Raw genomic sequence first — 15,803 nt, forward strand, 5'->3', positions numbered from 1 at the left:
CACCTTAATACTAGTTAATTTTTCTCTTGTTGCTGGGTATTATATCAGATTATTAGAATAGTAATATAGGATTTGAAAGTTAAATTTTCTCTTTATCTTCTGCATCCAGTCCTTCCATGCCATTCCATAAAGAAACCTAGACAGACCCTGCTGGGTCAGATCATCCAGCATATCTCCATACAGACTGGAATTTCTAGACAAGATTGCTTGTTCTACAAAAATCTACCACCTTGGGATTTCCACAACTCCTGTCAAATGTCCTTTTGTTCACAGGTCTTGCTGGCAAGAAGATTTCACATATTCTAATCTGAATTTTATTTTACAGACTTCATCCTGCTGTACTGGATTCCATCTCAGGGGATTATACTAAATAATTCCTCACTGTTGCATCTGAACTAATAGTATTGGGACAGAGATGCAGGCCATGTCACAGCCAAGTGTCAAAAAACAGAGACAGAAAAGAGAGAGGCCACCAAGCGCTCTAAAAGTGAAGGAAAATTTCTCACAGTTAGTGTGAGATACTCTGGGAACCAGCACAGCAATGCAAACTTCCAAAATAACTGACACTGCCAACTCTTCTGTTTAATAAATAATTAGTAAATGAACAGTGAACTTTAAATTTACAAACTAAGAGCAATGTGAAGACTTATTTCACAACAGGAGGGGGGGTATAATGTTTACATCCTTTTCATCTGGCAGTGTCATTTTATGTGGAACTAGATGAATAAAAATAGACAATATGAAAAGGATTTGAGCAGCACAGTTCAGCTTTACAGGATGTTTGATATCTTCATTATTTTCTCCTTAAGTATTTTGATTAATTCAGAATTCCCAGAAAGGAGAGTCTTACTATGAATCACCCCAAGCCTGACTTTCACAAGGCCACAGGAATGTTCCTACTCTGAAATGTACATTTAATTGGAAGGTATTAGTCTACTGTTTAGAGTAGAGAAAAAACACAATAGACTCCATCTGCCTGGGAGCTTAATATTAAATTGTCTTGCAATTTTCTGATCCTTTCTTTTCTGATACCTTACTAAGAATCTGATATATTTTCAGCATAGAGAAAACTGGATTCTCATTTCTTTCACCTGTTCTTCTTTCCCTTAGTCCCACTCCATGTTCAACAATGTGAACTTTGTTGTGTGTACATAGATGTTGTTAATTATTGCCTGAGAACTATTTATCCAGAAATCCTGAAATGGTTACAGTTTTTCCCATTAAATTATTCCATCTGCAACCTTTCCACAAAGGAAGGTTTCTACCCCTAGACAGAAGTAGGTGGTATGGCAAACCCCGTTATTTCCAGAACATGAATGGGTTAAACTTTAATTTGTTGTGATGGAGGCCAGTAGTGCAGAGTCATCCCACAGTGAAAAGAAACACCACATTGCAACACAAAGCTCTCTGAACACTCTGTACATTCATCAGTGGATATCACGTCAATGCTAATTAAATAGAGTTATTTTGTAAGAAGGTATGTAGAAAGATGCCTCAACCTGGGAAAATTGCATACTTTTCTTGAGTAACAGAGTTTTAGGAAGTATCTGATTTATATAAACTTCACCAGTTCTACCTACAAAATAGAGAAGTGCTACATACATATGTATGAATGAATACATGAGTATTCAAATCTGAAAGGGAAAGAAAGTTAATCTGCTTGAATGCCACTGAAGTAATGTGTAATAAATAGATAGTGTGAGAAATAAAAACAAAATACTTGTACAAAGTAACTCAGCTTCCAAGGTAGAAGGATTCCTAGTGCCTGTGGTGGATAGAAATTCACTATTATTACACAACTCTCTTTTCTGATGAGTTGTTAGACAGCACAAAACTGTTGATTTCATAAAACCTGCAGCAGAACAAAGAGGTAGTAAACACTGATCACAAAATTATTGTTTTACATTTCTTTTTTTTAAAAAGTAATATTTACATATCCTTAATTCCAGCTGTCTCACAGATAACTCCCTTGGGCTATTATGTGGCAGCTACTCACACACTGAATATTTTCCATGCAAACAGGTTATTCACTGAAGCCAAGGAGTACCCACTTTTGAATAGGTAGGAAGGACAGATCTATAAACTCTTCACATACAGCACAATACTCTCAAGTTCATTAGGACAGAAATAGAAAAGACCTTGACTCTGCATGAGCACTGCTCAGCAATAATGAAAACAGTCCTGTGTTATCAACACTCTTCTGGTCACAAACACTAAACATAGCACCATGCAAGCCATTGTGAAGAGCATTAACTCTATCCCAGCCAAAACCAGCACACTCAGAAATACCACCAAAAAAAGTGATCACAACATATAAAAAATGTTTAACAAGATAGAGGGCAAATATGCAACAGAGCCAGCTCAAATCCATTTATAAATAAGGTTGTTATAAGCCATGAAAAGAGAAAAAAATCTAAGAGGAGGGGTAGAGGCAGACTCTGAAATCGCTATCTATTCAACATTTTTCACTTAAAGAAAGTAAAACATTAACAAATTCTAAAGGCATGGACTTCACAGAATTTTATATGGAATATTTCATGTGAAAGCAGGCATATACAGACATAACCCAAACAGTTATCTCAAGGTTCCAAGTCAATCTTTTTATTTTTGAGAGAACTAATGAACATTTAACAGTGCAAATGTTGAATTTGAAATATTTGAGCTCTTAAAGAGATGACAAATTGCAAAATTATTTCTGAGTGTTTTCACCTTTGTACAGGAGAATTCTGTTCAAGAAGACAAATAGGAAAGCTGAGAAAAATGTTGGGCATTTTTGTGTGTGAATGGTAGTCTCAAAGGAGGTACAAGGTCAGTGAGAAACCAATAATGCAGAAGAGGAATTAGAATGAAAATTGCAGGTTTTTTCCTCTTGATTAAAAAAACACCAAAGCCATAGCTTAAGAGCATGTATTGAAAAGATTAATTTTACAGACACACAGATGACAGGAGTGTATTTTTGTTAAGGAAGGCTCCTGTCATATCTTCTTTTGTGCAGAAGGCGTTGGCCAACTTAAATGCCTGATACTAAAAAATAAAATTTAATAAATAATTTTCAAAAAATCAAGGGCATGAGCAAGCACGACCAGTAAAAGTATCACTGGTGTTTTCTCTCTTGTTTCTGTTTCTAAAAGATTAGATAATAAAATAATAATATAGATAAATAAATAAATAAATAGAAAATAATAGAAGTTAGTAGTTTACAAGGGGAAACTATTTTGTTTGGACAAAGAGCAGTGGCCACCATGGTCTGAGGCACTGCACAGGCAACAAAAGCTGCAGTTGTACATTCATTAAATATAACAGGAAAAGATGACTGCTTGTGACACATCAGACTAGCTCCCACTCTGAGCAATGTGTAAGGAGGAATGAAATTCCTGAGGGCAGGAAGCTCTCTATCACATTGGATACCAATTGGATTTTATCACAATACTCGCAAGCCTGACTCCAACCTGTGTCTTTCCTTTGACCAGATAAAACCAGTCCAAACACATGCAGTGACTAGAAAACATAAAAGCTGTTTGCAAGTGGCCACACCAGCAAGGAAGTCAAAGACATTGCCTGACAGCTGGGCAAAGCAAGCATCACACTGTTTTTCACCTGAAGCAAGGAAGTTCTCCATGAGCTGGGAGCACGTGGTCAGCAGTCAGGTACAGTTCTGCATTTTATTGTGAAGATGGCTTCAGGGCAGAGGGGGGTTCAGAGTGACTGTCACAGAAGGCAGAGTAGCATGAGGTCCCAATTAAAATGATTTGGCAGAAATGCAAAGAAGAGGAGCAAACACGTTCTGTAGAGAACAAATTCATTCTGCTGTCCAGTGAATCTACATCAGAGTGACTTTCCTGTTATTTGAGCCATTTGCTGACTTTAAATACCATAAATTAGCATAGCTGTTCTTGATATTCACTTAGCATTCAGAAATTCGAGGAAACACCCAGCAAATCTCAAGTGCAAAAGAACAGCACTAAGGACTGTGGAAAAAATCTGCTGCAGTAGCAAAACCAGTAAGGTTTTTGCTGTATCTTGACAGTAGAGAATGCCAATATCTACAGCAGTGACAAATCAACATGCACAAGTCATTGATTATAAAACTGCTGCTAGTATGACATTCTCAGTTCCTCATGCTGCCTCTTCAGTATCTACAGCGAGTGCTGGTATGCTGCAAACAAAATTGAAAATGTCTATTAATGTTTATTAGCAGCTTCTCTCTATTACAAAGGATGAATCATCTCTTGGCTCCCCGAAACTCTGAGTTAATCTTAGCCACTCCTGCACTGACTCATACCCACTATTATTATTATTATTATTATTATTATTATTATTATTATTACTATTAGCCTAGTGAGATACTCCAGTCCATATTACTAGTGCTGTAACACATGTGATTCATCCAAAAGAGCATATTGCTTGTGAACACTGTATCACGCCAGGATGTGTGGAAAAATGGAAACATAAAATCAAAGATATGAAATATATTTGTTAAAATATTAACAATCAGACAAGACACTTGATAGCTCTCAACAATATATTGCTTTTGAGTGATTGAGATTGAATTGGAAAAGGAGAGCCCTACAAAGTTCTAAGGAAACAGAGAAGGAAATCATTCACTTGCAAGCAGGACATCATCAGCCAGGAGCTTCCTCATCTGCTCTCTTGCTTTAAGAAAAGAAAGGGGAAAAGCACTGTGACCTTTAGAGATCCTTTTCATCACTGAGTTTTCTCCAGAATTTTGAAGGGTGTGTTGTAAGTATGTGCAGACCTGGTAATAGAGGATGATGCTATGAGCCTACTCTACCTCATGCAAGAGGTGCTTACAATAAGATCCGAGCAAGTCAGGATTGTCAGGGCTCCACTCATGAGTCTTTACAACTCCAGAATTACTTTACTAGAAACATGTAAAATAAAGGGTGCTATTCCTTAGACCTATTAGTTAAACACCCCTTTGCTTAGGATTTCAAGAACCACAGAAGCAAAAAATGCAGTAGCATGATCCCTTAATGGACTATTTAGCTTCAGGTTAGAAATCTCCTGCTGTGACTCCCATCAAAGTACAGTACTCTCAACAGGTACAAAATATCCATGGCACAGATAATACAGCCACAACCCCTATCCAGCTCTAATGATTACATGGTCTACTGCCTCTGCTCAAACTAACATCCCACTCCTGCAGAGCTGATTTATTGGTACTTCTTGCATTGGGATTTTTTCTTAGTGGATTTTTTTTATTCAAGTGACATTTATATTTAGTGTTCCTCACACAAAATTTTGCCACTAGGAAACTGAAGAGGAGAATAATATGTGGGTCCATCAACCCACAAACTGGGGAGGTCATCTGAATTAAAACATACTCCTGAGCTTGTCTAGACTGCAATGCAAAAAAACCTTGGAAGGGTTATCCTAATTGAAGTGACCTGAATACAAAGAATAATTAAATAAAATAACATAATTCTATTCTATTGGACATGCAGCTGGAAAGGATAAGAAAAAGTAAAGAAATATCTTATTTCTAATTCTTAAATAAAAAGTCAGATACTTTTCATTGATTTTCATATCTTCTTAAGGAAATGAAAAGTCAAAAATTTTCTACTGAATATAACATCAAGTGTGATTACCAGACCTGATGGTTTGCTTGCATTAATACATTCAATATTCACAAACACAGCTATTATAGAGGATAAACCTAATTGCTAGCAATTATCTGCCTTCCCTCTCACAGTGAAAAGCAGACTTTATTTTATTCTGAGCAATTACCTTCATCAAGTCTGATGTCCTGTTCTGTGCAAGGACCATATGCATATTCTCTCATGCTCTGGATCACCCAGTAACCATGGAATAATTTAGGCTGGAAAAGACCTTTAAGAACAACTACCCCAATCCTTAACCTAGCGTTTCCAGGTCCACCACTAAACCATGACCCCAAGCACCACATTACACCTCTTTTAAATACCTCTGGGGATGGTGACTCACCCATTTCCCTGGGCAGCCTGTTCCAGTGCTTGACAGGCTTTTTGGTGAGGAATTTTTTCCTCATATCCAATCTAAACCTCCCCTGGCACAACTTGAGGCCATTTCCTCTTGTACTATAGCTGGTTACCTGGGAGAAGAGACTGACCCCCACCTGGCTACAGCCTCCCTTCAGGTAATTGTAGGGGTGTATTTTTCCTCTACCCCATAAACCATGTTCCCTTTTTGAAAAGGCTCTCTAAGCCTTCCTTCTTATCATTTTTGTACCAGTGCCTCCTTTTTTTAACTATTCTGATGGCTTTTCCTTATACTTCTCAGTGTTTAAAAGTGGTTTGCTTTTGCCCTTTGAAATTCATGTCATCAAAGCTCCCGGAGCTACTTGTCTGGGTTTTGTAATCCAGAATTCCTTTTACAAGCTCTTGAGACTGAAAAGATTCTTTCCTTACAGCACATAGCTTTCCCCTTCAATTTTTTTCTCTCTTCTGATGAAGCTTTTGTCATCTGAACAAAAGAGAACATTTGAAGATGAATGAGGTAAATCTGGATTTACTCAATTCATCTACCTTATTAATCTTCAAATTGGAAAAGAAAGAAACAAATCATTTCTTGTGTTTTGTTTATCTTTTCCATCTAACTGCACAAAACCAATATAAATCTGCTCAGTAAAACTGAGGAAGAATTGAGGTGACCTTGAAAATGGATCTGTAACAATTTTGTTACATAGGTAACAATGGTTTTACTGACAAGACATTCAATTTATGTGCTGTAATTCTCTGTAAGTGATAAAATACATCACTCTCAGGGGAGGATGAGATACAAAAGGACAGCCTTAAGTCTGATTAAAATTCAGTGGCCTATTTCAGCACACATATAACTATGAGGGACTTGCACTTGAATGCTCTGTGAAGTACTGACACTGATGTGATGAGGTAGTGTGTTCTGAAATAGAGAAAACTGAGAATCAAGCAGGCTGGCATTGAGCTTGCCAAGAAACTGGCACACTTTGTGACTCAGCTTCAGGACTGGGCCTCATTAACTAAATGAGACAAATTGCTTTCAGGAAAAAAAATCTATTCTGAATGCAACCAAAAAAGTAATTTCCCACACAAAGTTCATATCAGTTCTTTCATCAAAATGCTGAGTAATAACTGAAGATCTCTGTATTAAACATTAATTCTCTCATCCTGACTTTTATACACAATACTGAAGCTCAACCCTTTCTGGGCCACTTCTCTATGTAAACAGTTTGCTCTGAATAATAAATAATCCTGTCTCCAACTTTTATATCATTTTTGAATATAAAAATCAGTTCCTTTTAAAACTTTCACTGGGCAATGAGAGTGACCTCATTTTCCAAAGTATTCCTCCAGTTCTAATTCCAATTTAAATTTTCCTGAATTTAATTTATAAATTTGGATTATTTTCACTGGCTCACTAACGTTGGAATGCAAGGTATATGCTATCTGTCATGCTTGATGTGTCATGTTTGGTTTGGCTAATAATTTTCACCAGTAAACTCAATGTGGGTTTGTTATCTCTACCTATCTTTTATTGTAAATTCCTCAGGGCAGTGACTGAGACCTCAACAAGGCACTGAAATTTATTAAACAAACACCAGTAGTTAACCTGTACAGTAAATTTCCATGACTTCACTGACAAACACGTTACCAAATACTTTTCAGTACAATAATTGTCAGCTAAGTAGTGAAATTTCTGAACATCAGAAGCTGATATAAATGGAAGAAGCATATTGAAACTGTATGCTAACCTAGGTAGCATAACACAAATCCTATTGGGCACAAAAATAATAAACATTTTTGCACAAAGTCACTGGATGTTGGGATTAATCAAACATATTCTATCTTCCATATGCTGTCAAGTTGTTCTTTCCATCCTCACTACACTTGTGGAGACATATAATACACAAAACAGCTGTATTGCTAATCAGTAACACACCTGTGTGAAGCACTAAAAGCCTCAACACTTCCCTGAAACTCACACAGATTTGGCTGTGCCAGCCAGATAAGAAATGGGCCAAAAGGACAAAGATAAACTTGTTAGGCCTCCTGCAGAATAGATTTTGTGCACAGCTACAACACAGCAAGGTATTCAGCAGAGATAAACACCATTACATTTTACATGGTGATGAAAAGTCCTTCTTACTGAAGAACCTCTCCATTTTTTTCCACTTTCCCATGGCTGTAATCAAATCAAGTAGTAGGAAGCCTAAGTGTTCACATTCTGGCTTTTCATCATTGCTACCCTCAACTTGGAGCAAATTAACTGAGTTTGTTACACTGTCAGATTGCATGCCCATACATTCCTCAAAAAAAAAAAAATCCAATAAACTTTCTATCACTTCTACTTCAACAATAATTTTACAAACTGAAATCAACAGAAATTGTACACTAGAGATTCAGTACCCTCTCAATTCCCTATTTGGGCAAGGAACACTGACCATGGTTTGACATTTTTTCTTTTCCAGCATTATCAAATATTTGGGAAAACAGGTGGGGGGGCACTTATTTTATTTAAGTTCCAGAAAATCAAATAACTTACATTTTACAAATAAGATCATTTAAGAGAAAATGCTCAAGCACTGTGTGCAAAAGCCAGCTGGAGCACTTATCAGCAAAAAAAAATTTATTATACTGAATAGAGAAAGATAGCACCAAGTTAACTCCATGCATCTAGTTAAAACAAACAAACAAAAAAAAAAACAAACAAAACAAAAAAAACCCCACAAAACAAAAAAAAAACCCCAAAAATAAACCCAAGAAACATGCAGGGAGCAGTTTAAAATCACAGTTTCTATTATTTAAGAGCATCCTACCTTGCTTTTAAGCTTTTTACATAGTTACAGTTAATAACAAGTAAAGGACTGAATTCATTATGAGGCCTTTAAGAATTCACACACAGATAGATGGGTATTCAAAGGAAAGGAGCACAGGTCTATACAAACAGTATATGTTTAGTATATGTATAGTTACTTTATATGACTATAAAGTAATGTACAGAAGTCTGTTTTTAAACATTTAGTGAATAAAATTCAGCCCAAAAGTAGCATTAACTCTTTAGCTTGCAAGATCTGACTTTGGCAAGAAAACAGTTACATGTATTTTAAATAAATTATACTAAAACCCAGTGGTAATGGAAGTTACTGAAATTCTGTATCACCCAGGATCTGATACACTGCTAATAACTATACTAATACAATATTTAGTAATTATTTTGTAGTCATAAATGGCGAATTTGCCACTCATCCTCTCTTGGATTTTGCAGAACAATTTATTTTAGCTCGGGAAACTTAGAAAAACATGCACCTACACTGCCATCTTGTGGAAAACATCCATTTTCCATTGATCAGCTTTCCCGGATAAACACGCACTCAAAAAGAAATTTCTTTTTCTTTTAGTACACTGCTCTTACCTATCAAACAGGTAAACATTTTTATTTTGTTTAAAATAGGACAGTATCAGTTTAACTTCAACTAATTTTTCTATGTAACATAAAAATGATGAGACAGACTCTGTACCAAATTAGTACTTCAAAGATCAACTCAGATAAAACCAGCAACACAGAGAGAAAAAAGGTCATATTACACTGAATGCAGCTGTGACCAATTGGAATGTTCTCATTTTCAAGAACAATATTTGTAAAATCCCCCTTTCAAACACATCCTTTCACCTTCAATTTAAACAGCACCTGCTCAGCATCTCAAATAATGCCCCAAATAACACCTGTACAACATTTCTCACCCTTGGAGGAGCTGTCACTGAGCAGAATTCATGCTCAGAGTGGGAATAGCTCCACTGCAAACATGAAGGAAGCACTTCATCACTCCTTACAACTTAATACCCACTTCCATTCCACTGTAGGATGTAAGGACCTACTCAGGACTCAGGGCTGGTAAATAAACTTTAGAAGGTTCCAAATGGTTTTATATCAGATAGATTCAGCAAAAGTAAAACAACTTGCTTAATTTTTTATTTTCATGATTTTTTTTATACTGAGATTGATGATCTTGAAGGGACCACCCATAAAAGTTAAAAAATCAAAATATCATAACACAGGGTACAAAATTCTGCAGCATGAACAATAACTGCAGCAAAACCACAGCTGGGATCAAGTCTGAAGTTTTGCAAATGTGCTCTGATGCCTCTTTTTTTGGGCTGATTTGATATATTTAACAGACATGTATTCCAATCTTCCACATTTTTACCTGGACCTTTTTCATCTTCAAGCCAATCTTCCTAAATCTTCTCCCTTATCCCTCTCTACCACACTTCCACAGGCCACTATGAATATGAATATGTCTTGGTGCACATTATATTCCCCAAACAGGCATAAAAAATATATTGACGTTCTTGAGCTCACGAAGATTATATAGCATTTTATTAAGAGAGTGTTCCTCTATTGTCCTCAGCAGGAGGACTATTGAATTCTAATATCCTGAATGCCACAAAAGAGACAATTTTGGTTGTGTTTGCCCCCAAAACACAATCAAGACAATTTTTGTTCATCATGTATGGGGCAGAGAAGATTACCGGCCAAAGTGGGGTGGGAATCATGGAAGATGTTTTACTTGAGTGAAAATTGCAATAACCAATAGGACCCTCCTTAATTATGATGAGCCATAAGAGAGTCAATTAATAGGCCTATCCAGACCAAAAGTAATATTTACTCCTGGAAGGGCAAAGAAATCTATGTCAGTAAGCAGGGAATTCAAGAATGTAGCATAACAATTAGCTGCTATGACACAGTATTTTATGACATTAACAGTGATAAAGAAACCTTAAAATCTTAATGAAACTCTGCCCACCTGTTTGTGGTAGACTTTAGAATGAGAAAAACAGCAATAAATTTTCTGACTGAAAGCTTTCAAGGATTTTACAGTCAAATTTAATGTAAAATTAAAGTTAGAATCGTCTTTGTGACATATAGGAGGACCACATGCCTGGAGAGAGGTGAAAATCCCAATTAAAAAATCCAGCTATTTTTTATTTCAATCACACCTTTAAAAACCAAAAACAAAACCCAAGAAATACCCAAGTAGTTCTCTATCCACAAGTTGCTGGTTCAATAGAGAACTTCAGTGAATTAATTTTACAGCTGCTGGGCTGAGCTGGAGCTTGTATTAGCAACAAGCACAGTTCTATCAAAAATACACTGCAAATATAAGATCATCTTCTGCATAGCCTGTTAAGTTGGCCTGCCTGTTAAATTTGCATGTCTGTTAAAATGGAGAAGTTGATGTACTTTAAAACCAATGGAAAGGTTAAACTTCTGCTTCGAAAGACAAGTACTGCATTGAAGTTTTTAAAAACTGCAAAGCTGCTTAAATGTTTCTGATTATAAGAAATAACTCTAAATGGTTACTTATCTAAGGAGGTGAATTAGTCTGTACACAAAAAAAAGGGTTTTCTTCCCTCCTTTCTCCTCAGGCTCTTCTACAAGGGCAGCTGCAGCACCACAATCTGGCCCAAGTCAGAAATCCTCACCCCACCCCTGCAACAGATCGAGTTGTGAGAAACAATAATAAAATCATAGGAAAGCTTTCTGCAATAGGTATACTTGTTTAAATAAATATTATTCAATTAATTCTATTAATTGAATATATATAACATGAAGTTTTTTTCTCAGAGACACTTTGGGGAATGTACTGCTGTCCAAGACAGGTCAGTATGCAAAACAGCCTGGGATTTTTGGCAGAAGAGAGGAAAGTGAAGGGGAACTAGATTATAGAGGAGTTTCAAGTGAAGATAGAATAAATCCAGGTAGAAATGGGAAAAATTCACCTGTTTATTAAATTTTAATAAATGGTAGCAAGCATTAAAATAATTACTTAATAGAAATCTTTTGAAACAATGCATACCAATAAATGTAATCTGTATATTTGGTGTAAGACCAAATATATGTTCTGTATCTTAATATGCCAGCAATCTCTCTTTCTTGACCAATGTATAACATGCTTTAGTAGTATACATAAAAAAATCTTAATCAGATAATTTTCACTTCAAACACAGGATTTGGCACTATTATAAGTAAGAAACATATGTGTAGCATACCAGCACAGAAAGTGGTAGGTCTGCAAATGTGCAGCATCCTCCTGATGGCCATTATTACTGCATAAACCCAGTATTCATACATAAAAATTTGAAGATCTATTTTTATTGCCTTAAAGCTGGACATCAGAAATCACTTTAATATTTTAGAGCTGTCAACTCAGTGTGTTTGAAAGGACCACGTCTCCATGTGCTGTTCAATAAGGATTTGATGTTAGTTCACAATTTCTCTGTATTATTTAAACATCCACCTTTAGGGGATTTTGTGTCCCTTTCCCCCAGAGTATACTCACATAATTTCTCATAGATTCTTGGGAACTCATAAAAGTTTTATATATGCATGTCAAGATAATAACCACTTTCAGGTAAGTAAAAGTAGTGCCTGCTCTGAAAAGCTGCAGACATCAAGAGAGCTAAGCATTTCTGGGCTTGACGTTGCATTTATTTATATGTGCAGCTCAGGAAAATTCCTATGTGTTGTTTATATTAATGGAAAAATGATACACTCAACATCTTCAGTGCTATACTCTTGGACATTGAACAGTTTTTCAGAATGCAGAAACCAGAAACCTTTAAAATATTTATTTTTTAAGCATTCCTCCTAAAAGTTTATTTTTGTTTTGATGAGGTTGATAAATATATCTTCAGTCTAGCAATTCCCTTAAGTATTAAATGACTGTGGTGCCCTTTTAAAGAGAAATTGTACAGTTTATTCAGTCAGTGATTAGTGAACAAGATAATATCAGCACAGATTTCACTGGCGCAGTATCAGGCTTTATAACAGCAGTCATTCCTGCTTTTTCTGTGACTTTAAAATTATTTTATAGGTAGTCTCACAAAAGTTTCATTTCTGCACATTAAAAAATGTTTAAAATGTTCAAAACATTCATCAATAAAATAATTAAGTATATCCTACAATGTTAATTTATTTTACACCATTCAAAATACATAAGATCACAGTATTTTATGCTCATTAAATATTTAAAGTAACCAAGGCAAAAGCTTTTAGACTGAAGTTTTTTTCTTCACATACCTTATTCTTTGTTCTTTCTACATACAGCTTGAAAAAATACAGAGAGCTGTGAATGAAAAGACAAGAAGAGACCACGCAGCAGTGATAATAATTCTAATCACAATCAATACCCCTGAAAAAAGTTTTCCTAGTGCCTCCCTCCCTTGTTTTTGAATTTTGGTTAAAATTTCTTGAGGTGTCCAGAAAATGTCTCACAACACATTTATATGTCTGTGTCCCTGAAAGAAATTAGAGACACAGTCACTGTCTTGTTAATGGTCCTCTTTTTAGCCAAGGATATGCTCATGCAATAATGATACATATCAAACAAAAACATTACGTAAAAAATAAAAAACTAGTTGAATTGAGGATTGTACAAGAGCTCTGAGACTTTAAACAAAATCCAACAAGTAATTTTCTCAAAAAAACGGGACTTTTAATTAATATACCCTTACATACCATTCATTTACTGTGCAAGGAATGAGCTGCCTTAGAGCTTTTTACACATAATAAAAGAAGGAGTTAAATCTGTGAGTATTGGTACTTAAACAACCTTATAAACTTGTGCAAGACTGAGATGGCTATAAAAACTCTGTTCATCACTAATAAATCACTCCCTTTCTTTATCTTAATAGCACCAGCATAAAACTGAATGATAACAGTTCCTGTCCAGATTTACAGTGATGTAACTGAGGTCAGCACTTGGATCCATATGTTTTAGTGCATGCTTATTTCCATGCATACTTAAAACTATCAGCCACATAGAAGTAAAGAGGCTGCAAACAAAAGAGAATGAATTTCCACTTATAATTTGTCTGTATGTCCAATACAAAGCATCTGTGAACAAACAGAGAGACAGCTCTCTCTATAGCAGAGCTACTTTGAACTTTATGTTTAAAGGCATATACTGAGCAGGGAGAAAGGAAGTGCACAGTATAACACAAAATGACAAACTGACTTTCACTGCTGGCCTGCTGAACAGGCAAGTGACACTAGATTGCACAACAAAGAAAGATGTGGATTTCAAGAGGTCTGTGGAATAGAAAGCAGTAGACCCAGTAGCTCAGTTCTAGGAAGAAAATCCAACAGTCATATTGGACACAGGTAGATCAAATCAATAAACACCACAAAACTCCTTTGAATATGCAACAATCAATCGTAGAAATGCTATTGTTTAATTTAGCTGGAAAAAAAAAAGCTATAACTTTTTGTTAGGATCACTGCATTTCGTTTCATATGGGATAATGGAAAGAGGACAGAGAAACGGAAGGAGACCAAAACTATTTTTCTCTGTACTCTCTGGTATGGAACTGGGGATGTGTTCTCTGTGCAGCCAACAGAGATAGTCAGATCACATGTTCTCTAAAAAGATAATTGCATCCGTAGTTTATTTCACACTCCAGCATTGTATTGCCAAGTACTGTAGGATATGTAAGCAGAACTTCAATGAAACCAAATTGACAAATCCCTTTTAAATGTTCCAGTTTAACACAAGAGAATTATGCTGGTATGCCACCAAGAATTCCTTCTTCCATAAGTTTACTGTCCAACTACATTACCACAACCAACAAATGGAGATAAAGTCCACAATGAAAAATGTGACTGACTTTACTATTATGTATCAGCTGTTAGATTCTAAGCTTGTAAATAGCTTCTATTTACTTTGAGTTTTTTGTATCCACGAAGAACATAAGACAACATAGCCTGGTGTGTTTAACAGAATCTGAAAGCACTCTTGGAAGGAAAGGAATGCACATGAAATTACAGTTTCTGGAGTATTTAATTTTATATCCAAATCAAGGCTCCCTGCATCATTTTTAAAGCCATCTTTCCCATAACTTTCTTCACACATCTAGAAAAAAATTCTGTAAACACACCTTTCACATGTGGACAGAGAACAGCAAACATCCATTGCTTTCAAAAACATTTTTGAAGAAAGATAAATTTTACTTTGCTCTCAAGTTTACACACAGAACCGTGGTATTTTCAATAGGTCTTGTATGTCTACCGTGACCATAGGCCATAGATTCAAAGTACTTCATAAAATGTTGTCAAATGGCATTTCCATATTTCCTCCCAAAATGCATTTTGTGTATAGAGAAAAATAATCAAAAGATCTCCTAGCTCTCCAATGGTCTCCTCACCAAGCTGACATACACCCTTCCACACCAGCTTCGCACAAGCTGGAAGGATTCCAGAAAGTCTCCAAGGACAAATTTTAAAAGGAGGTCTTAGTTAAAATATTGGCAGCACATAAATTTGTCCTTTTAATGGCAACCACTATACATTGTTTAGCACATTTAGCAGGATTTAAAGATGAATTTAATATACTCACAAACTCTCAGAAAAAGCCTGTGGGGTGGAGGGGGAAAAGAATGGTGAGAGATGGAACATATAGTCACTGCCAACAGGTCTTGAGCAAGCACTGCATGAGCAGGTGAAAAAAAATCTAGTGACTGTGAAGAGCTTGATGACAGCTCTGGGTCTGCTCCCCTTATTCAACTGTTTCCACTTATATTCACTTCTGCATCTGTTATATATTATGGGGTGTTTTTATTAGTAGCTTTGGATCCTCTAAAACAGGTGAGCATGTGTTTAAAAGACAACTGAAAAAAAAAATAAGACATTAGAAAGAAAACATGAAACAGTTCAGAGAAAAGCAGAACAAAGTGTGCTCTTTGCAAATAAAGGTATCCTCATTTTAATTGTCTGTGCCATTTGAATGGAGACAAAATTAGTAAAACAGTTTAAATTAAAATTAAATC

General features: G+C 35.8%; 1 protein-coding gene across 1 annotated transcript in view; it reads left to right on the forward strand.

Annotated features, from left to right (window-relative positions):
• LOC147653038 (uncharacterized) overlaps positions 1–15,803 on the forward strand; it is a 33,450-nt gene that overhangs the window by 5,064 nt on the left and 12,583 nt on the right. The window contains exon 2 of the mRNA XM_086891440.1: positions 3,471–3,647. Coding sequence (XP_086747566.1) covers positions 3,471–3,647 — 177 coding nt within the window. The remainder of the gene's footprint in view (positions 1–3,470; positions 3,648–15,803) is intronic.

The sequence above is a fragment of the Cyanistes caeruleus genome, chromosome 5 (assembly GCF_971803275.1).
Source record: "Cyanistes caeruleus chromosome 5, bCyaCae1.hap1.1, whole genome shotgun sequence".
NCBI lineage: Eukaryota > Metazoa > Chordata > Aves > Passeriformes > Paridae > Cyanistes > Cyanistes caeruleus.